Raw genomic sequence first — 23,409 nt, 5'->3', positions numbered from 1 at the left:
CCTCAAGAGTTTATTAAATACCTGTTTAAATGTACATTTTCAAGACAAATGGTCTTCATTGAACGCATATTCTAATTTATTATGATTAAATAGGTACCTTTATGCAAATGGTTTTAAAAATAAATTATGTAAAGAGGGCAGTGTGGAAAAAATAATGTACATATTTGTATTTAGCCTTCCTTTAAAGTTTATATCCCAAATTAAAATCGAGAGCAACCAGTTAGCTAATTAGTTAGTGAAGTAGAAAAATTATGAAAATGTAACGTCATTGATTACCGATACGTTTTTTTCTTCTTTTATTGAAATCTGTCTTGACTTAGTATTTGACCAGCAAATATTCTGAGGATGTTTTTTTTTAAATTTATGTTTAATATCAAAGCAATTTTAATGCCTCTTGTAAAATTAAAGCAATCATTGTTGATAGATTTGAGGTCATGTTAAGTATTTAAAGTTATTTCATCCACTTCATGTCATCCACTAACAGTAAAACAATCCCGTAGCATGATGACACCACCACCATGCTTGCTAGTTAAATTGGACTAAAGAAAAACCTCAATCACAAAAACCAAAAAGTAGAAAAAACAAAGTTCAGATAAAATGAGTGATATGCATTTCTATTGATCCAGAATGAATGTTTTGATCAAGGTGACTATAGTTATTTAAGATGAAATAAAAAGTGAAATTGAGAAAACATTTTCGTTAACCGAAATAAATAAAAACATCAACTAATTGGGAAAACTGACTGATAAACTCTATTGTGTTTATCAAAATAAAACATTTTGAAATGACAGATTTTCTCATTTTTTGTGTTTACAAACCTATCCGTCTTTTGAACTGATGTGGCTAATAAAACTAGTAAACACATTCTAAAATCTAAAACTGAATTAGACAAAAATTCAATATGACATAAACCCCTCAAACGACTATAGCTCTGATTTACTTATATTTTCATTTACTTTTTAGGTTGAGACGTTTTTGGATGCAGTGCAGCTGGAAGGATTTTTGTTTTCATTTTTCTGCTGTCAGATTATTATGACGGGTAACCATGGCAACAAGGTATTGATTTTTATAACTGGGAACAGCTGATTAGGGTCAGAAAAGCTCAAATAAAAATACACACAATATGACCGCGAATCATCTGTTTAACGGCTATTGAGCGGTTAGCATGTCATGAGCGTCATAAAGCTGTTAACAGTCTTCAGTCAGAGTCCTCTTCAGAATCGCTGTGAAACAGACTGCTACTGGAGATCCTTCGTTCCCACGGCGACTCTTTGAAGATAGTTCAACATATAACTTTCCTGTAGGATAAATATTTTAATAAAGTAAATATTTAACAGCTGTAACACGACAAAAGAAAATAAATGAATGAATAAAGGCAGACGGTTTTGTTTTTTTAAGGGGTTTAATGGATGTATGATTCAATTAAAGGAAGTGGTAAACACATACAAAAATACCCTTTCAATACATTTTAGAAACAAACATCTAAATGACTTGTGTTAAATGTTTCTGAACAGCAGAAATGAGTCGTCTGAAACAGAGTGGTGCAGATATTCAAAAAAAAAAAAAAGACCTAGCTGCTATGAATGCTATTAAAACGAAAAGATCACATGGTACAAATATGCATATATAAATAATGTGATAAGAAAACCCCCAATAATGACAGAGGATGCCTTTTTGGAAAAAAAGAAGAAAAAAAACGGACCTCTGTACATTTTAATTTGGGAAACTGATTCTGAAAAAAAAAAAAAAGAAGCATTAATGAAGAAAGAGCGTCAGTAGTAGCATCACTCGACACGTACATCAAACACAAAGCCACTCGGCGTCTACAGGGCGGGTCAGGGTGGGGGGGGGGGGAGTGGACGCAGCTCAGGACACCCCACCCACTCCCACTGACACCCCACTCAACCTGTGGACCCACAAGATGCCTTCTAAGAACCTCCACAGGAGGCGCAGAGGGTTAGCACCCGAAACAAAGGGAATATTCTTACACGTCAACACAGCCATCGTTAAACTCTTGCACACAGCCAGCCAGTCATCCAAAACTAAACAAAAATAAAGATTTTCTTAAACTACAAAAACAAAACAAAAACAAATCGCCAAGACGAGGTTCGGTTTGATCCGAAAGAGTCTTTACAGTCGGAGGTTGGAGAGAAACAGCATCACGACGGAGTATTAGGGCCACGCAATGAAAAATGACAAAATAAAAGAATAAAATTACAAAAATAAAGTTGTAATATTATGAGAATGAAGTTGTATCAAGAAAATAAAGTCAAAGAATAAAGTAATAAGAAAATAAAGTCGTAATATTACAAGAATAAAGTTGTAATATTACCAGAATAAAACCGAAATAACCTGAAAATAAAGTCAACATTTCAAGAAAAGTCGGAATAAAGTTGTAATATTACCAGAATAAACTCATATTAAGAGAATAAAGGCAAAATTATACTAGAATAAAGTCGTATCACAATAATAATATGAGAATAAAGTCAAGGTTATATGAGAATAAAGTAATGAGGGAACAAAGTTGAAATTATACGAGAATAAACCCGAAATAAAGTCAACATTTTGAGAATAGTAAGAATAAAGTTGTAATATTACCAGAATAAAGTCAAATGACCAGAATAAAGATGTAATTTTACAAGAATACAATCATAGTCCTGCAACTTTATTCTCAGAATATTTGGACTTTACTCTCATAATATTACTTCAGTTATAAAGTAATTGCTTTACTTTATAACTAGTATATTACTATTCCCGTTAATTCTCTCAATTTCGCGACTTCACTCTCCCAGTTTTGCGACTTTATTCTTGTAATTTTATTACTTATGTTTTCTTAGCGTGGCCCTAACACTCCGTCGTAACAGTACAGATGCGGTGGATCCAGTTCTCCTGATATTCTGCCGATCAGGTAGAAAAATGCCAAATTGGTATTAAACACATTCTGGTAGCGCTTACCTGCTGATCTTTATGCGGAGGACTCACTGAAACACGGGACAGAGACACGGTACGCAGCGTTGTGGCTGATCGTTCTGTGATGTGACAAGGATAAAAACAACAAAAACAAAACCAAAAAAAAAAACCACCAACAAAACATTTCTCCATTCCTGTCGTAAAGGCTGCTTCTGTTTGTTCTTACCGAACTCATACAGCGGCTAAAAAAAAAAAAAAAAAAAGGAAACATTCCAGGGATGGAGACGATTTGTTGGTACAAGCGATAAAGAAAAAACAAAAACAAAAATAAATTTTTTAAACTTTTTCTTTTTAGATAAAACTACAATAGAATAATCAAAAGACTTGATGATCTTTTGTTTTTGTGTTGTTTTTTTTTTTTAAAGACAAAAAGTTATGTACATCAACATTTACAGTACAGGTGTGAAGGAAATGTGGGAGAATGACCAAACATGAGCTCTCTCTCTCTCCAGCAGAGTGAATAAGAAGCGCCTATTTTTTTATTATTATTATAATTATTATTATTAAAACATCATCTGAAAAAGAAAGAAAGAAGAAAAAAAAAGGAATCTGACATAAAGAACAGCTCCTCTCCCATGACTATGTTTGTGAAACACAGATGGAAAAGGAAGAGGAGACGGAGTAAAAAACTGCTGCTGTAGTTCTCTTGTCTCTGAGCGGGTTAGCGCCGACCGCCGGAAGAAAACCCGAAACGTCTGCACCGACGTTTCCGTCCTGCTGCGTCACGGTTCACACAGACTGACCTGAAGATGAGCCAAAATGTCGCCGTTTGGCTCGACCGTGGAGGCTCCGCCCACTGCGGCGGCGCGGTTCACATGCGGTCCGTTCAGGCTATGTGAATCCGGGCCTTCTCTGTTTCCTTCAGCCGCTTCGCCTGCTCCTCCACCGAAGGAGAGTGGGGTCGTTTAGAGGTCGCGCCGTTCAGGGGGTCGGCGACTCGGCTGACCAGGGTGGGGATGGAGCTGCCAACAGGGGGCGCTGTGTGCTTAGGGGCTGCATGTTCTACCAAGGAAAGAAGATTTAAAAGATATTAGAAATAGACATTCAACAACTATATTAAATATTAGCAAAGCTAGCAGTTCAATTCAAATTTTTAGGGTCACGATTCGATTTAGAAACAATTTTTGATTTGGAAAAAAATTTAATCACAAACAATTTCTAATTCAAAAATAATTTTTGAACAATTTTCGAATCAGAAAGTTTCAGATTCAGAAACATTTTTGAAGTTTGTTTTTGAATTGAAAGTTATTTCTAAATCAAACAATTGTCAATTCAGTAAAACTTTGGGTTTTGAAACCATTTTGAACCAGAAACTTGGAAAAATTCTGACTCAAAAAATGTTGAAACAATTTTCAAATTAAATTTCTGCATTCAGAAACAATTTTCAATTCAGAAACATTTTGGATTCAGAAACTATTTGACTCAGACACCGTTTCTGATTCCAACAATTTTCAATTCGGAAACCAATTTTTCTATTTAAAACATTTAAAACAGTTGTATAAGATTCCACACTGCATCAAATTACATCCTTTTATATTTAAACAAAAACGCTTGTGTATAAAATTCTGTCACTTAAAGGGGGAAGTGATTTTTTTTTACTAATATTAGGGAATTATATATTTAAAACGAGCTCTTATATTTAACAGAAAATTTATTTTAAGCTACCTTTTGTCTTATTTAAAGTCTACTAAGATATTTGCACTAGAAACTAGACAAAAGTACTTGGTAATAATTTGCGTTTTTCATATTTGAAGCTCTTATTTTACATTTTCCTGTAAGGATGTGAGTTGGACTCACTTGATCCGATGACGGGAATGGACATGCCCTTCTCTTCACCGGCGGCCGGAGCATCTGGGCTGAGCGTTTCCTCGAACAGCGGCGGCTTTGGCGGCGTGATGCTGCTCAGACACAAACAGAACCTCAGCGGCGTCGCCCAGAGAACCACAAACGTTCAGACTGGTTAAATCTGTTACTTGTGACGGTTGAGCGCAAGCTTGATGGAGTTTTTCACGACGCGGCAGCTGTTGCTGGCCGGCAGCGGCGACGAGGCGTCAGGCAGCTCCATGCTGGGAAGTCTCTGAAAACGGCAGCAGGAACATTTAAAAGATAAAAATGAACCAAAACGTTTAATAAAACCGAGTTAAATACCTGCGTTCTCGAGGTATCGATGGTTGGAATGGTTTTGGCCTTTGATCCAGAGTGAGGCGGCTGGCGGAGAGAAGAAGAAGAAGAAACATTCTGTTCATCAACACGACTTTAAAAGACCAGACGGCGGTTTGACACCAAAACATTGATTTTATCTGGAAACGGCTGAAAGACGATCAGTTCAAAGGTTAAATTCACCCTAAATTTACTTCAGATAATTCATCTGTATCAGAAATTCAACGAAAACGACGAGCAGATGAGTTTCTGGAAGGGGAAGGAATGAAGAAAGAGAGGAGAAAAAGAAAGGAAAATAGAAAAGAAAGAAAGACAAAAAAAGGAAATAAGGATGGAAAAGTAGGAAGGAATCAAATGAATGAAGGACGGAAAGAAAGGAATGACAGAAAGAAAAAGGATGAAAAGGAAGGAAAGATGCAGGAAAGACATGATGGAAGAAAGAAAGGATGGAGGGAAGGTAGAAAAGAAAGGAGGAAAGAGAAAAGACAATAAGGAAAGAAAGAAAGGAGGGAAGGAGAACAGTAGCAAAATGACGTAAGAAAGGAAGGATTGAAAGGAAGAAGGGTGGAAGGAAGTGTAGAAGTGTTTTTGTTTGGAGGAAAAGGCTGTAAGAAATGAAAATTGAGTCTTGAATTCCAGGCCTTCTTTCCAAACTTTTCCAACCCTAAATTAAAATCCAGACCATCGGCGTGCAGCAGAAAACAAAATGGAGGACGACTCACGGTGCTGGGCGCCTCGCCGTGAGGGCTGCAGTCCGACGACGGCGGGTACGGTTCCTTGAACGTCGAGTCGTCGCTGGGCGCCGTCTAAAGCCAAACACAGGAACCGATTAGCTTCACCAGTTAGCTTCCCCTGCACCGGTTCAGAACCGAAGACTTACATCCGTGTCCTTGTGCCTCTTGGCGGGGTCGTCCTGCGTGGGCGAGTGCGGCCTCTTGGCGGCGGTGGTGGCGGGGGGCTCCTCCAGGCCGTTGGGCTCCTCCTTCGGGCTGCTGGCGGCGCTGGGCTTCACCGCGTCACTCAGGACGCCGCTGATGGACGATCCGGCGGGTGGCGAGCAGCGAGCGGCGTCTGCATCGAGAGGAGAGGGAGTGATGCGTTCAGGGTCCACTGGGAAATATCAGTTATACAGAAGATGAGGAACTGAACACAGGAAATGATGTAGTGAGGAAACCTGTGACATCAGGGAGGAAGGAAGAACGGAAAGAAGGAAGGATAGACAAATTTTTGAAAGGAAAGAAGGATAGATGGTTTTTTGAAAGGAAGGAAAGGATAAATGGATTATTGGGAGGAAGGGAAGAAGTAAGAGAAAGAGGAAAGGAAGAAAGGATAAATTGATTGTGAGAAGTTGTGATGCATTCAGGTACAACTGGAAATGTTAGTTTCTCAGATAAGCTGCTGATGCTCTGATGTCGATCAAACCAAAATCAGATGAACTGACCTTGTTCTGTAGCTGCAGCTGATGCAGCCGGCTCCGCCGCCGCCGCGCTCGATGACACGCCTGCCGCCGCGGCGGTGGCGCTGGTTTGAGGCGTGGCGGCGGCTGCGCTCGGTGCTGGAGACGTCTCCAGGCAAAGCTGCTTTGGCGGACTCGCTCTGCGAACAGGGAGGGAACAAAGTCAACACCAGATTTTTGGAAGGAAGGAAAGATGGATTTTTTTATGAGACGTAAAAACAAAAACAATCAGTCCTCCAGGATGTTGACTTTTTTTTTTTTTTTTTTATCGCTGCACCTCCTTCAAAAAGTTGCAGTCAAAGTTGAACTTTTTTTAAAAGTTTATTTTTGCCATGACATGTTTTGATAAAAACATTGACATTTCTGCAAAAAAAAGGATTTTTACTTGAATATATATAATGCAAATAACATTTCCAAGTATTTTCTTAAAACAGAACCCTTAATCAGAGTTTGGTAGTAACTAGTTACATTTACTTGAGTAACTTTTTTGAAAAAAATAAGTACTTTTAGGAGCATCTCTATTCTTACTTGAGTAAAATTTCTGGATTTTCTAGCCACTGAATGAAAACATGTTTTAACCAATCATTCACCAGACACACACACCTGCAGTTTCTGTTAAAGTTGATAAATTACTCAGTACTTTAGTAAACTTTTTATCAAATACTTTTTTACTCTTGAGTAATTTCTTGGATGGCTACTTTTTACTTTTACTTGAGTAAAAATATGTTGAGGTAGAGCTACTCTTAAGTACTGGTGGCAACAGATTTGTGGATAAAAGCTGCAGTTAAACTCCACAGAAGAAGAAAAAGAAACGTTAAGGAGATTGGTCAGATTTGCGTCGAACTTGTGAATAATGAGTGAATTTTGCATCGACAGTTGCGATCTCGACTTCCTGGAGGAACAGAACGAAGCGTATAAAAAGTAAGCGCACCCTTCGTCTGTGTCCGACGCTGGTTTGAGGGGTTTGCTGCTCGGGGAGCTGAAGGGCGTCCCTGAGTCGGTGTCTCTGGAGCTGTCCAGGTGGCTGCTGTCCAACGAGATCCGCTTCGAACTCCCACCGTTCGAGTTTCGGTTCAGCTCCGCTATGCTCTGCGGAGGAGAAGAACGAAAGAATAAACGGAACAAGGAACAGACGCGTCAAGCGACAAAATAAAGCAAAACAACAAACCCTTTTCTTCTTCTGCACCAGTTCGGGGGGGAGATACTGATGGAGTTGTTTCTTCTTCACGTGCGTCGCCTCGATTTTCATCCCATCTTTCAGCATGTTGATGTTATTGGCTTGTCTGTACACTACAGGGAAACGCATGTAATTAGCAATGGAGGAACTCAGTTTTTGATAAAGTTTCATAAGTTTTTTAATCAAATAAATCGATTTAAAAAAAATTATTTTGCTTGATTTTGTTACTTACACGAGTTCCTGTCATTTTGGTGCTTAAAATGCCAAAATGTCCACTTAAACTTTATATTTTGATTCATCTGACTATGTAATATTTAAACATTAAATGATTGATAATTTGATCAGGTGATCAGTACTTCAGTAAACATTTTACCAAATACCTTTTTATTCGTTTTACTACTTTTTGGATGGCTACTTGTTACTTTTACTTGAGTAAAAATATGTTGAAGTAGTGCTACTTTTACTCAAGTACAATTTTTCAGGACTCTGCCCACCTACAAAAACAATCTCTTGCTGATTTAGATTTGTGATTCCAATTTTTTACGATGTACCATCAATATTTTAAATAAATCAATAAAAACCCAGAATCAGTGAAACATTGATAATCATGATCAGTGCATGTAAACCACTGATCTATGCTAATCTACGCTAGCGTCTGGAGGCCGTACCCGTGTCTGTGAAGGACTGGATGTCAAACGTAAGGTCGATGTTCACGCTCTCTGCGTTCTCCACCTTCTTGAAGATGATTCCAATAAACCACATGGAGACAAAATCGTTTCTGCAGCAGAAAAACACTAATTTTAATCGTTTTCAGGGCCCAACCTGGACTTCTCGTTAGCGCGGGGACTCACTCGTTGTGGTTCTCTTTGGAGCCGGGGAAAGACTGCGGGTTGACGTGAGCCAGCGTGATGTACTCGTTCCTCTCCAGGTTCCCCACCAGAACGCGGATCTTTGACTCTACGAGGCCGATCCTGGGGAGAAGAGTTGATGAAGCGTGAGATTCATCTTTTTTAAAATTTAAGTTTAACAGATGAACTCTGATCTGCAGAAATCTTTATGCCAACGCTGGACGATGTGGTCTAAAAATAAAATCTGATTTTTATTTTCTTTAAAAAGAAATTACAAATGACAGAAAACATTTTCTTTTTTTTTTTTTACCCCTCCAGGGGGTATTTTTGTGGGCTCTAGTGTCCCTTATATGATAGTAGGCTGACAGGAAATGGGGAAGGAGAGGGGGGAAGACATGCGGCAAATGTCGTCGGGTCCAGGAGTCGAACCCGCGACGGCCGCGTCGAGGACTCAAGGCCTCCAAATATGGGTCGCGCTAACCGCTACACCACCACGGCACGCCCGACAGAAAAACATTTTTAAAAACTGGTTTTGTTTCAACCTTCTCTTCTGAGAGCTGACCTGATTTAAAAGTCAAAATAAAAAGAAAATATTGTCAAACAAGATGGTAGCTCTACGGGTGAAATAGGGAAACATAATAATACAAAATACAGATTTTCCGAAAACTAAATCTAAAAAGAAACAAAACTGAAAATTTGTTTAAATCAATAAAATAAATTTTTCTCCCACCTCTACTTTATGTTAACAATGAACCCTAACAGCTGATTCTAGGTTTGCAAAATGGAAACAAAACATCTGCAAAAATAGGTGTTGCAATGGCCTAATCAAAGCCCAGATGGATGCATATAGAGCTCTGGAAAAAATTAAGAGACCATTTAAAATGATCAGTTTATCTGATTTTACTCTTTATAGGTTTATGTTTGAGTTAAATGAACATTTTTCTTTTATTCTATGAACTACTGACAACATGTCTCCGAAGGTCCAAGCAAAAATTTTGGATTTATTAGCAGAAAATGAGAAATGGTCAAAATAACAAAAAAAGATGCATTGCTTTTAGACCTCAAATAATGCAAAGAAAGCACGTTTATATTAATTTAGAAACAACAATACTAATGTTTTAACTCAGAAATCAATATTTGGTGAAATAACCATGAGGTTTTCAATGAGGTTCAGTGCAGTGGGCTCCATTTTTCCAGAGCTGTACATCAAGACTTGAAACAAAAATCTTCTAATTTTTTTATGCGCATTTTACAGCTGAGAGCAAAGCAGCTGCCATTTCCTACTAATTCAGGTTTTTACTGAAAGTTGGCTAATTTTCTATTAAATTAGACGGCAGAGTGAAACATGTTTGTTTCTGGGTAAGTTGAGCTCAGAGAGTAGAAATTAGGATCACCAGTAACACTTACCATTCTAAGTGGTTTTCTTCTGTGGATGCGCTGGCAGTAAGAACAATGTAATGCCTGTCGGGACAAAACACGTTTAGAGAAACCTTAAAACATTTTAAGTTATCAGTGATCTCTCAAATGTTGGGATGTAAAGAGTTAAACCTCATGAACTACATTTGATCCGTTATGTAGGCCGTCTACATTTAATTCTGTGTGGTTGTAACAACTTTTTTTCATTGCGTTTGAATATTTTTGAGTAAAGGAAACCTCTTCCTCAAGCGTTGGAGGCAGTTCTGGTTGTGTAAGATACATCTGAACAAAAACAATGAAGACATACTTGTACTTTTGGAAAAAGTTGGGTGGTTCAAAGAGCTTCGGCCATTCTGCTTTGCCTTGCAGAATCTCGTCTGTGACGCTGAGACCTGTTCATGACAAACAGACGAGTGACTCAAGGTCAAATTAAGGGACGAGTCTCCGAGTCCGATCCTCGATAGCCAAACACTCACTCAGCTCCTACAAACTAGCGGCAGCAGCAATTAGCAAATACCTGGTGGAAAAGCTCGTCATATCAGTCCTGAGAACGGTACTAAACGGCTTCATGGAGGAGCATTATTGGGATGACTTTCTTAAAGAGACAGACGCCCAATTTCTTTATATTTCTTTTAAGTCATGTCAACTGAAGGAAACAGTTACTTGATTTTGCTGTAATGTGTCATTATGTGCCTTAAAAATACCTAACAATGCCCCTTTAAACATACTTTTCATTAATCCCATGTTTTTGTTTCTAAAAATATATATAATGTAATGGTTTTACGTTATTTTCTCATTTTAAATGTCACGTTTTCATTAACTGTAATTAAGAGAAATAAAACTTTAGAAAACATCCATCTGTGTGTAATCAATCTATAATGTGTGTTTCACTTTATGATAAAGCTCCTGGAATAAATAGGCTTTTCAGTAATATTTAAATTTAAATAAATATTTAAATTTAAATATTACATGTAATTCTATTTACAAATAATCTTTTAACACGATCTTCACCTAAATTTACGATGTTTGCAGTTTTTCTAACACTATGAAATATTTAAATAGTTTTGGCTGCCAGCTTTAATGTTAAAATAAAGTCGAGATCACTATTTGAATATTAGATTAGATTTATTGTCATTGCACAGTAACATGTATAACAAAATTAATAGTGCAGCACAACACACAAGAGTAGGCAGAAATATGATCTCTCAGTTTATCTGAATTCTGCTTTAGGTTGTTCAGTTTTATTTAATAAAGTGACACATTTTAGTAAAGATTAAACATCAGTTTTATTGGATTTATCACAACTGGCAAGCCTAAACTTTTTTTAAAAAACAGCAGCTCAATGATTGAAATCGAATTTACTCTAATAAAATTTTGTCCACTTATTGTTGCAGCAGGGTTTTTTTACAAAATACTTGGAGAAAATACAGAAATTTTGTCTAAATCAAGCAATAAAAAAACAGTAAAATAAGCAGTTTAGAGAAACCTTAAAACATTATGGTTTAATAAGACAGGACGTTTTATTGCCATACATCCAGAGCGAACGCGTTCGGATTGTTTACGTAAACGACAACAAACTCACGTCTGGCTCTGGAGGATTGGAGTTGCGACACATTCAATGTCTCCGGGAAAACAAAGCAGCGTTACCGTGTTTGAACTCCTCCGTCATAATGGTGCGCGTTGACGTGGAAACGTTGTAGGTGGAGTTCTGCTGGGGGTACGCGGGCGTGATGATGGGCATCAGGTGGTATCTGTCAGACGGGTTCACCTTAAAAAAAAAAAAAAGGAACAGGAGTTAGTTTCTCTTTACAGACGAGAACTTAAACACAAACACACCCACGCTGCTGGACAAACTAACTTATGACTACTTCCATGTTTTTACTGCATGTCCTCCTTCATGTGCAGAAATTAGAGAACAACTTTATAAACTTTAACGCCACAACAGAACCGAGTTAGAGCTGTTCTAATAAACTATGTTATGCTATAAAATGTTTTAATAGTCAGTTCAATTGTTCAAAATAAACAAAGGGGGAGTAAATAATCATTACGTATGAAAATAACGTCATTTACAGGTCAGAACTACATTTGGATATTTATTGTTTATTTAAACAGTACAAACATTACAATAACAACAAAAAAAGAACAAAGTATTACAATTTTGTTTACTTCTTTAATTCATTTCTCCAAGTCTTCTTCTCCCCAAAAAGCTTTTGCATATTTCAGAAATGTTTCCCCATGACTTTTCATTCATTTGGACTAAATTAAAATAAGACAGACAAATTATTCAAACGCATTTATTGCTGAAGGAACACAAAACTGTACACAAATGTTTGAAGAAGTGAGTTTATTTTAGGTAGCAGAATGACTTGTATAAACATTTATTTCTTTTTAACAGAAGTATCAGCTCACACCCTGGTTGAGAGATAAAATATGCTGCAGCGCCCCCTGGTGTAGAAATCTATTGAATACAGGTCAGTAAAAATCAAACTGGGCCAAATAAAGAAGAACGTTTTACATTAGCATGTCTAGATTAAATCTACGTGACAAAAGTACAGATGCAACTTTGTGAATTTGAATTTTACAGGTTGTTCAATCATAATAATTCAATTAAAAAAGTAAAAATGAATATGGATTTGTTACACAGAGTGATAAATGTTTCAGCTAATAAACCCCTAAACTTGAGTTTCTATCAAAATTAATAAATAAAAATAATAATAATAATAATTACAGACCACTAATAAAAATACATTCTGGATACATCTGTATGTTGAAGCTGCAGGGAATAGCAAAAACTCTTCATCATGATTTTTGCAGTTATATCTGTTAATTGTGAACTTTTTCCTTCCACTCAACTTTCCATCACAATTCTTGGCTGCAGCACTCTGAAACAGCCAGCTTCTACGGAAATTACTCTTTCAAAATGATAAAAAAAAAGTTTGTATAATATTTTCCAGAGAACGTGATTGTTTTCTTTGGCAGTAAGGCCCATTTATAAAACACTACAGGAATAAAAGCTTGTAATATATCACTCTGTATGTAATAAATATTTATACCCAGTTTCACTTTTTGAACTGAAATAAATCAGTTATTTCAGAGGCTTTTCTGGAGTTCTTGTTTATTTTTATTGAATGGTTAAAGTTGCGTTTTTCCTAGCAGAATAAAATGCTCACAGCAGAAGCTTCTGCTTAAAACCCATCCAGAAACAAACCACCGCTCATACTCACTCTGGGGTCCCAAACAGGTAAATTGAGATTACTGTCCTCAGGTTGTTTCAGTAGCACAGGATTCGGCCATTCCCTGCAGAGGGGAGAAATTACAAAAACACAGTAAATAAATGCTGGAGAACTGAAATTAACCAGAGGTACGGTGAACCTCTGAACTCACCATTTTGAGAAAACCAGGAAGAACTTATGGACGAGTGTGGCGGCTACGGCGTTGGGGTAGAGCTGGCAGGTCCGGGCCACCAGCATGGCCCATGAAACTCCACCCAGAAAACCCAGGATGTTGGAGTAGATCCCTCGACCTGCAGCCACAAAGATCGCAAGAAAAGTTTGGGTGTAATATCCCAAAAACTGTATTCAAGTAAGAGCATCACTACTTCAACATACTCTTACTCAAGCAAAGGTAAAGAAGTATTTGGTAAAAAAATCTACTCATTACTTGAGTTCGAGTACTTCAGTACTTGAGTATTACTTGATCATTTGAGTAGACAATTTGAAAGTAGTCTACTCAGATCTTGAGTACTTAAACTCAAGTACTGAAGTACCTGAGTCTTAAGTAGTAAACTACTTTTGCGTACTTGATTACTCAAGTATGTGAGTGATTAAATGATCATTTGATTAAATGATTAATCAATGATCATTTGATATTAAATCAATCAAATGATCATATTTGATTACTAATTTATGATAATCACTTATGATCATCATTATTTATTATTATTATATATAAATAAATTATAAATTATTTATTAATCATTATAATCATTTAATATTTAAAAATGACATCATCAGGTGGGTCAAAATATAAAATAAAGTGGAAATTTTGGTATTTTTAGGACCAAAATGACAATAATTCATATAAGTAACAAAAAATAATAAAATCATTTATAAAACTTTAACAGAGACTGCAGGTGTGTGTCTGAGTCTTTGGTGAACTTCGGGTTAAAACATGTTTGTTTTTCATTCAGTGGGTAGAAAATCCAAAACCTTTACTCAAGTAAGAGTAGAAATACTTGATAATAAAATTACTCAAGTTACAGTAAAAAAGTACACTGTAGTAAAAATACTCCTAAAAGTAATTTTATTTAAAAAAACATTACTCAACTAAATGTAACTGGGTTATTGCCCAGCTCTGAATACGCCTTAAACATTTTATCAGGTGTGGATTTACTTACGTTTCGCCCAGAGTTTGATGGCTCTCAATGTCAACCTGAAGTTCTCTTTGTTTGGCACAAGGTATAAAATTTCATCCGTTACTCGACAACCTGCAACAATAAAGTCTAATTCATAAACTCGAAGCACCAGGAATCCATCTAAACGCAATCTGAGCTGCGCTGCGTACCGTTGAGGCTTCGGATGCATCGAATGTCCAAGTTCTTCAGGATGGAGTCGCCCCTCAGGTCCAGGTTGTCTGGAATGGACTGTAAGGCCAATCTGGCAAAAAGCAGGTCAATCTGCAAACAATAACCAATATGGAGTTTTACTGTGATATTTTGTGATACTACTGTAAAAACAACACAAACATTTAAAAATAAAAACTGTGTGGCTGTGATTTTACGGCTCACCTCAATCCCATCAAATTTGAATTTTATCACAGGTACAAAAGCGTCTTCAACAGCCTTGAGGAAAAGAGAAACAGATAAAAACATAATATAAAAACGTTCACTTTTAAAAACACACAAAGGTTGTTTAAATACTGACCCTGAGGTCCTTGATCTCTTCATGCTGTTTCAATTTCTCAAAGAAAGACTGGAAAAAGTCGATTCTCTCTACGTGCCGCGGCGCCACACACAAGGCATCAATATCAGCTCCTACAACGGGCGCAAATAATAATGATAAACGTCAACTAAATGTTATCAAGTTCAATAGTTAAAACATTTTTAAAGCCTTTGACATCGAAGAGCAGAGATAATAATCTCCAACAAGTGAAATCAAAAATAAGAAATGTTATCAGAGGACACCTACTGGCCAACACGCTGCTTCAACAGTGTAAACATTTCTCAGTATTGGTTTATCATCAAGACATTAGATGAATATTCTACAAAAACGTACAGAAAAATAATTTATCCAAAGATTTAAAGCTGCAGTACATAACTTCATAAAAAAAATTTAAAGAAACTTTACTTATTTGTTGAAACGCTCAACATGTTGTGACAGTTTTTTATGAGACATAATCTGTTAAAAGATCGATTTCCTCTGAAGAAATGCATCTGTCCCGAGCAAAATCAACCAATCAGAGCCAGGGGGCGGGGCTTAGCGCTGCCAATCAACCACATTACTTGCTGCTAAATGTGCTAATGTCAGAGAAACAGCGCTGTCATCTGTGGCTATGCTAACAAGCCTTAGCATTCACAACAAGCTATGCTAGCGAGAGCAAGGGAGACAGGGTGATTAGCAGCGCTAAGACCCGCCTCCTGGTTCTGATTGGTTGTTTCTACTTACTACTGGGAGAAGGCAGAGGAGCTTGATGTTTTAATGGGTTAGCTGATACCATATTAAATAAATCAATTAGTTTATTAAGTAAATTAAGATTAATTTAATACATTAATATTTATGAAATTCCTACATTTTATAAACTCATTTAATAAATGTATTAAATTTGTAATACTTTAATAAATTAGTACATATCTCTCACCATAGCATGGAGACAGATTCAGCAAATATGTAAAACAAATATATTTAATTTTATAGAAGTCACATACTGCAGCTGTAAGACAAAAAATGTCTGGCACAAAAACTCAACTATGAAGCATTTAAAAAATATTTGACATATTTGATATTTTGGTGGACATACAGTCTTAGTATAGATCCAACGCAACGTTTTATAAATGAGATCCCTGAGAAGTATTCTTATAAAAATGCTTTTAAAATTCTACCAAGAATAGCATAAAATAAATGTATTTCCTCCATTATATAGCTCTGGAAAAATTAAGAGAGCACTTAAAATGATCAGTTTCTCTGATTTTACTTTTTATAGGTTTATGTTTGAATAAAATGAAAATTGTTATTTTATTCTATGAACTACTGACAACATGTCTCCTAAAATACCAAGCAAAAATTTAGTAATAGCAGGAAATGAGAAATGGTCAAGTTAACGAAAAAGATGCAGTCCTTTCAGACCTCCAATAACGCAAAGCAGACAAGTTTATATCCATTTAGAAACAACAATATTAATGTTTTAACTCAGGAAGAGTTCAGAAATCAATATTTGGTGGAATAACCAGGACGTTTTCAATGGTGTTCACTGCAGTGGGCTCTTAATTGTTTCCAGAGCTGTAGGTGAGTTTTGCATGCATATATTTGACCTTTTGCAGTTGCTCGTGTTGTTTGTCTGAGCAGATGGACACAATCGGTTTAGTCCTCACTGACCACAGAAACACAAGAACAAAAGAATCTAACAATGCAGGCCAGAGCTTCTAATGAGCCGACAAACTGAGCTTTTAAAAACACAATGGAGTCAGACGCCTGCTTATCACTCTGGCTGAATGCTCCATCCCTTTTCACCGCAAAGTCAAAAAGAACCGATAACAGATGAGCACTTTGATCTTGTTCTCATACTTTCGAGCTAAAATATCTGCTGGCATAAAAACATTACAGCATTGTGTTCAACTTCAGTTCTTGTGTTTTAAATGCTTTCTGATTTCAGAGAATTAACCGCCTCCTCAGGTTCTGCAGGATAAAAATATCATATAAATTATAAAGTAGAATATAAATTAATGTGCAAGGGTGTCAAACTCATTTTCGTTTCGATCATGAAGGCACTTAAAGGACCGGTTGAGCCAGAATATATTGATAAAACCTGTTAAACTGTTAAGATATCAATAAATTCTTAAAATTAAATAATGTTGAACATCTTTCCAGTCCATCCAGGATTTTGTGATTCTTTTAGTGATTTTTTGCAATAAAAATCAAAGTGTTTGTGGTATTAATTTGGAAATATTTGCACTTACTTATGACAGTAAATGCGACTTTTTATTACTTGCTGTATAGACAATGGCCTAAAATCTGACATCTATTAGGGCTGAGGCAGCTGTTTAGTACAAGTAAGAAAGTTTTTAATAATTTGAGAAAAATCTGCAATAAACTCAAAATTATCTATTTGCTCAAAAAAGTGCGGGGATTTGTTGATTTTTGTGTGAATTTCCATGATAATTCTCAAGAAACAGGAGGGACTGACTGATATAATTTGGCAGTAAACAGATAAAAACGGAATTAATTTGATTGATAACATAATATTTAAGCACACTTAGTGTTTAGTCTAGACTCCAGAGGGAAACATAACAAGCTACGCGGGACGGATTTGGCCCACAGGCCTCGATTTTGGCACCTGTGAACTAAGCAATGCAGCCCCCCAGGGCTTTAGCTTTAACTATGCCACAGCAATAACGACCTACCTTTTGTGTGAACTCCAAGTCTGTATGAACCAAATGTAAAAATCTTTCCTCCAACACAACTAATAGCAGACGGTGGAAGGTTCTGCAGGACAGAAATAGTGATTAGTGAGAGAAAACGATGGCAGAGCTTGAGGTATCAGCATCCAAGAAACAGACAGACGCACCTTTAATTCACTGATCTCTGCGATCCATTCTTTAACTAAGTTATTCAACTTCCCAAGCACAGCGAGTCTGAAAGGAGAAACAGAAGTTCAGCATGGGCATCTTTACAAAATCAGCTATTTTATCAAACATGTAGATGGGAATAAATTTGCATTTTTAAGAGAATTTCACAGGGTGCAAATTGTTACAACTCCAAGCAGCAACACAGGGATAAATCACTGTATAGTAAGACAGCATTTTCATGTAAAAAATAAATAAATAATAGGGTTTTACCCTAAACTCTGAGCAGTAATGTAGTTTAGAAAAGAAATGTTTCACAGAAAGAGGCCCGTCACGAAAACAAATCTCACTAGACCATAAACATAAACCTCCCAAAAGTTATTGCAATAAATGATAATATTGTTGTTTTGAAACCATTTTCAAATAATATAATAAATTTTAATGAACATTTAAGACCGGAACTGGAAGACATTTTGAATATCTAAAGTAAATTTAAAAAAAAAAAGAAGAGAAGTACATAAAATTAATTACAAAATCTCTGTAAATAAAATTATCCTTTAAAGAAGGGGGCTAGTTAAGACAAAAGCACCAGACTGAAGATTTTTACCAACCAGTTTTTGGTAGAAAGAGAGAAAAGAGAAAAACGATAAACAATACAAATTGAAATTATTGAGTTGTTTTTAATTTATCATGCAATTAACTGATTTATTGCGACAAGCTGTCTCAGAAATAAGCCTAATTTATCCACATGTGTTGAGGGAAGACATTCAAAATGTAGAAAAATACCAACAATGAAAAATGCAAGCTGAGCTTTATTGTTGATGTTAGGAGTTTTTCTACCTGCATCATTTGCTACAAATACTAAAGCATTCACTAAATTGCTGTTATTGCAATAAAATTTAAATTTTCTCATATAAAAAAAGCTAATATTTGTATTTTTAATGTACTTCTAATATTGTATAAAAAAGGCTAAATTGTTTAGTGAAAATTCTCCAGAATGTGAATATTTTAAATCTGATTAATCAATTAATCGTCAGAATATTCGATTCCTAAAATAATCATTATTTCCAGCCCTACTCAGAGTGGAGCCACTGCTCCTGCAAAGCCTCCTGGGAGTTTCCCTTTGGAGCTTTTCCAAGCAGGTCACACAGGAAAGAAACCCCAGACCAGACAGATTTTATATTTCTGCCGACCTGAAATCACCTGTGGTTCTCCCAGATATGAGCGGCAGAGTGTCGCTAGAGAGAGAGAGAGAAAGAGATATATCTGGGTTTCCCTCCTGGATTGGTTATCTTCACAACCCAACTCTAGGCAAAGCAGAACTCAAATGATGTGTTCATAAGCAGTGAGGCAGCGACTGCTGAAATGATTTATCCGATTAATCGATTACTAGAATAATAGTCAACTAATTTGGTAAACGATTAATCGTTAAATGAAGTATGAAGACTCTGGAAAAAGAGGCATTTGGTGGAAGAAATAAACATTCAAAGCACTAAATATACGTATACGTTTTGCATTAAAATAAAACCTTTGTAAATTTTGTCAGCTTCAGTTGCTGTTTTTATTCAATTCATTTTCCATTTTATGTTTAATATTTCTGCATTTTATTGTTATAGCTTTAATATTTGTTTTATGTTATGACGGTGTAAATTGTGAGGCACTTTGGTCAACTGCTGTTTTAAGTGTAATTTGACATTGACAAATATGTTTGAGCCAAAAATCAAGTGGTATAGTTTTAATTTTATGCTACACTATTGAAATTTAGAGTATAAAAGGTTTTAATTTCTTATTTTAAAAAGGAATGATTTAGTTATTTCCATCTTTTAATGTATTTCTAATACTGCATAAAAAAAAACTTAAATTGTTAAATGAAAAATCTGTAGAATTGCTATTTTTAAGTGTGCTCACTTACAGCTAAAGACAATTAATAGTGAGGATTTAACCAAAAACATTTATTAACATGAGAAATTATTTTCGCTGGCTCTTTTAATGTTTTTTTTTTTTTTTTACAAAAACAAATATCACTAAACGATAAATTGCTCTGGTAATTATTGCGATAAATAATAATATTGTTGTTTTGAGACCATTTTCAAGTAATTATTTGATGACATAATAACGCAAGTTCATTTTCTTAAGGATCAATAAAGTTTCATTTTGTAAAGAACACTTAAGTCAAAGATATTTTGAACATGTATAAAAAACACAACTAAGTCTGTTGCAATAAACAATTAATCACATAAAAATTTACAAATGAGCTTGATAATTTCCATTCTAATTAATATTTTTAAGGGAAATTTTGTTTACAGAGACATCATAATGCAGGGGAATTCAAACGTTTTGTCAAGTCAAAAATTCTCATGAAAAAAAAAAAATTAAATCAAGCAAATAAAGTATCCCAATTTTTTTTTTTTTTGGAGAGATTTTATTTTATTGTAGATCCAAATAATTTTTTTAAATGATTATAGGCTAAGTTGAACAAATTAAGAAATAAATTATATAAATAAATTAAATATCAATTAATTTATTTAATAAATTAAAAGCTGGTTTGTGTGCAACAAACTCGGCTTTTCAGTACAAAACAAAAGTTTGGTTATGAAAAGATTTATTCTTCACAAAATTAAAGTTTACTGATTTTTGAGAGCGTAAACATGCATTACTATGCAATTCTTAATATATTACCTGAATATTGTCTAAAAATAACAATATTATCGTCAACGCGATAGTTTTTATGACAATTTATCGTCCAGCAAATGTTTTAATGGTGACAGGCCTAAATATAACAACCAAAAACAATTAATAAAATAAAAATAAAAACCTACACACAACCGAAACCATAAATAAAATGGATTGTGAAATCTTTGTTAACAAAATAACCCTACAATAAAATATCGGAATGAAAACAATCAACTTCTAATTGATTAATTGTGACAGGGTTAGACTGAAGAATGGATTAATGTGGTTTAAAGTTACAACCTGTGGTTCAGCTCCTCTTCGTCCTCAAAAACACCGAAAGGTTTCATAGCGTCACAGAGTTTCTTGGTGTACAAATGGTCTATTTCTCGTGGGGGAGCCAGGCTGATGGCGGAGGTGATGCCATAGTGTTTCTGAGGCTGCTGCCCACCAGGCATGGCGCTGCGAGAGAGAAAAAATAAAAACACACACACAGTAAATTACTCTTTAATCAGGTTTCCACAGCTTGAACAAAACAACAATAAAGATGCAACTTATGAGTAAATTAAGACATTTTGTTATCAACATTTGAGAGAGATTCTGACACGCTTCACTTGCACCATGGCAACGATTCGACCAAATTTCAGCTTTTAGAAGAGATGTTTATAAAACTTTAATTTGCGCCGAATAGATTTTTCCTGTCTGTAGAAAAGAAACACGAGATAACGGCAACAATGAGGAATTTTAGTTAGCTTTAGTTTGTTTTCCCAGCCTAGAGACATAAATGAAAAGCAATAATTGATGGAAAGTTAGTGTTCAGAAATGGTTGTTTTAGGCTTTTTTTCAAATAAAAAGTGATTATAGTGACTATTATAATTATTATTATTATATATATAAAGAGGAGTTTTGAGACATTTAGTGTAGTATTGATATTTCCCAACAGGGAAAAGCTTACTAAATGTGAGATCTTCTCCACATTATTTGGAGAATAGTTTTGATTCCTAAGAATTGTTTTTGATCAAGACATGTCCATGAGAAATGTGGTAAGCATAGCCGTGTTTAGCTTTCTCTTTTTACCATCAGTGGAACCTGCTGCTGAATTTAATGTTTTAATGAACTAAATGGTTTGCTAAAAGTTTTAACTGAATTTATTAATTTTGGATCTACAGAGGAACAATCACAGTGAATAAAGAAACATTTCAACTGAATTAACTAATTTTCCCAATTATCAGCGTAAATTGAGTGACATTAATTAAAGTTAAAATTAGAAAATGATGCAAATGTATTTATTTTTAGCCTACATAAATCACCCCAATATGAAATAATGAAAGATATTTTGATACTTAAAATGATGTTTTGACATAAAACTACAAGAATTAGCTATTCACGATATTTGGATTTTCCACGTTTTATCAATCACGATTCATTAAACATTTAATGTCATGATACAATAAACGCTTGTAAAAGTTTGCTTTCTTCAGCCATGTCTGTGGTTGAAGACAAATACTTTCTAATTTGATGGCAGGATGTTGTTGGCTTCAAATTTCAATTGTGAAAATATAATATTTAAAATTGCCTTTAACTTATATTTGTCATAATCAGTGAAAAGTGAATAAATTAAAAGATAATTTGCAGAAAACATTGAGAATAATATTTTGCTCATTTTTTTAATGAACACTTTTGTGACATAACAGCTCAGATTTCAGAAGCACTAAAAAAACTCAGAATTTTATATTTTTAAAAGATAACTGTTTAAATTGTAACCTGCATGCATGATTTTGGCATCATTTACAAAGCACTTTAACGCACCTTGTAATGAAATAGTTTGTTTTGATACAAAACTCCTTTAGTTTACATAACAATTGGTTTAAAAATTGTAACAATGAAAAGCTATTGCTTGTTTTGGCATACTATTTCAATTTAGAACTTATTGGATGTCTCCCGTTTGGAAGCTGCTAGCATTTTAAGTTGATCAGTTTGAGATTTATTGCCGGGAAAACTCCAAACTCTTCACTGACAGCAATGAGCGTAATTAGCAATACTTCACCAACAAGCTTAAACCATTACATTTTTGTACATTTCAAAAGTCTGAGAGTGGCTTTAACAAAATAATGGTACAAAAAGTTTAAATCTGAACCTCAGTCAGGCTGCTAGCTGAGAGGCTACAAACAGGTTGGAAGAGCTAACAAATTAGCTAATTTAGCAGGCTGGCAAGTTTTTGCTGGCCGATACGGAAGCGGCGCTTTTACTAATTACCCTCTTTCCGGTTAAAGTCATTAATATTTTACATTTACCTAAACAAAAGCCATTAACATGTATGTATTATTTTTTTTGCAAAAGTTTAGAAACAACAAAGAAGCTAAGCAGCAAACGGCGGCTGCAGGCCTTGTTGTGACAGCTGGCTAACATTAGCTTTTAGCCTATTCTTCATGAACGCGAGCAGAAAACCCGCTCAGAAAGTACAAACCGTCCAGCGTGCATGACTTACCTTGACATTTCTTTCATGACACTAAAAAGCTTGCACTGTTTTTTGTTTTGAATCCGTAAAAAAAAGAAGCTAAGAAAGTCAGCCAGTGGGAATGACAACAGCTTCGACCTGATTTCAACAATGGTCACTTTCCAGAGAACAGTTCAAACCTTCCCACTGAACCGGAATCACTACTTGGGAGCTAACGAATCCGCTCGAAACCCCGCAGGAACATTCATATCTAATTTATCCTCCAACCCCAAGCGGCGTTTTGACGAATGGTAGCGAGCCAAGCACACGTTTAAGCGCTGTTGTGGGTTATTTTTAGATCCCAAACTACAAATGTAACGGTGCTTGTTGCCCGACGTCTGCGTGCACCACGCTGAACAACCACCGTCAAGAGGCACCGCCTCACCGAGGGCCACAGATCACGTGATCACGTCGGGACTGACGCCGTTACGTAACTAG

At 35.5% G+C, this 23,409-nt stretch overlaps 1 protein-coding gene across 1 annotated transcript; it reads right to left on the bottom strand.

Moving 5' to 3' along the window:
- Positions 1-2,764: 2,764 nt before the first annotated feature.
- Positions 2,765-23,308, bottom strand: papolg (poly(A) polymerase gamma). Its single transcript, XM_032553144.1, has 24 exons — positions 22,963-23,308; positions 20,778-20,936; positions 17,807-17,873; positions 17,643-17,724; positions 14,950-15,059; positions 14,814-14,867; positions 14,591-14,702; positions 14,424-14,513; positions 13,412-13,550; positions 13,252-13,324; positions 11,675-11,795; positions 10,335-10,419; positions 10,019-10,072; positions 8,615-8,734; positions 8,432-8,541; positions 7,755-7,876; positions 7,518-7,675; positions 6,572-6,726; positions 6,011-6,201; positions 5,853-5,936; positions 5,119-5,178; positions 4,944-5,047; positions 4,768-4,868; positions 2,765-3,972 (listed from the first exon to the last, which is right to left on the bottom strand). The coding sequence occupies exons 1-24, from the start codon at positions 22,977-22,979 to the stop codon at positions 3,797-3,799; spliced, it is 2,544 nt and encodes an 847-aa protein (XP_032409035.1). The 5' UTR covers positions 22,980-23,308; the 3' UTR covers positions 2,765-3,796.
- Positions 23,309-23,409: the final 101 nt, after the last annotated feature.

The sequence above is a fragment of the Xiphophorus hellerii genome, chromosome 22, assembly GCF_003331165.1.
Source record: "Xiphophorus hellerii strain 12219 chromosome 22, Xiphophorus_hellerii-4.1, whole genome shotgun sequence".
Taxonomy (NCBI): domain Eukaryota; kingdom Metazoa; phylum Chordata; class Actinopteri; order Cyprinodontiformes; family Poeciliidae; genus Xiphophorus; species Xiphophorus hellerii.
Note: the sequence above shows the minus strand (reverse complement) of the source record. Positions and strands in the feature narration are given on the sequence as shown.

Bases quoted from the DNA above. Each gene is read 5' to 3' on its own strand.
- papolg (XM_032553144.1), bottom strand. The intron at 14,868-14,949 runs GTCAGTATTTAA...CTTTTCCTCAAG, and splicing joins AAGAGATCAAGGACCTCAGG to GCTGTTGAAGACGCTTTTGT. The intron at 8,735-10,018 runs GTAAGTGTTACT...TCTTCTCCCCAG, and splicing joins GAAGAAAACCACTTAGAATG to GATCGGCCTCGTAGAGTCAA.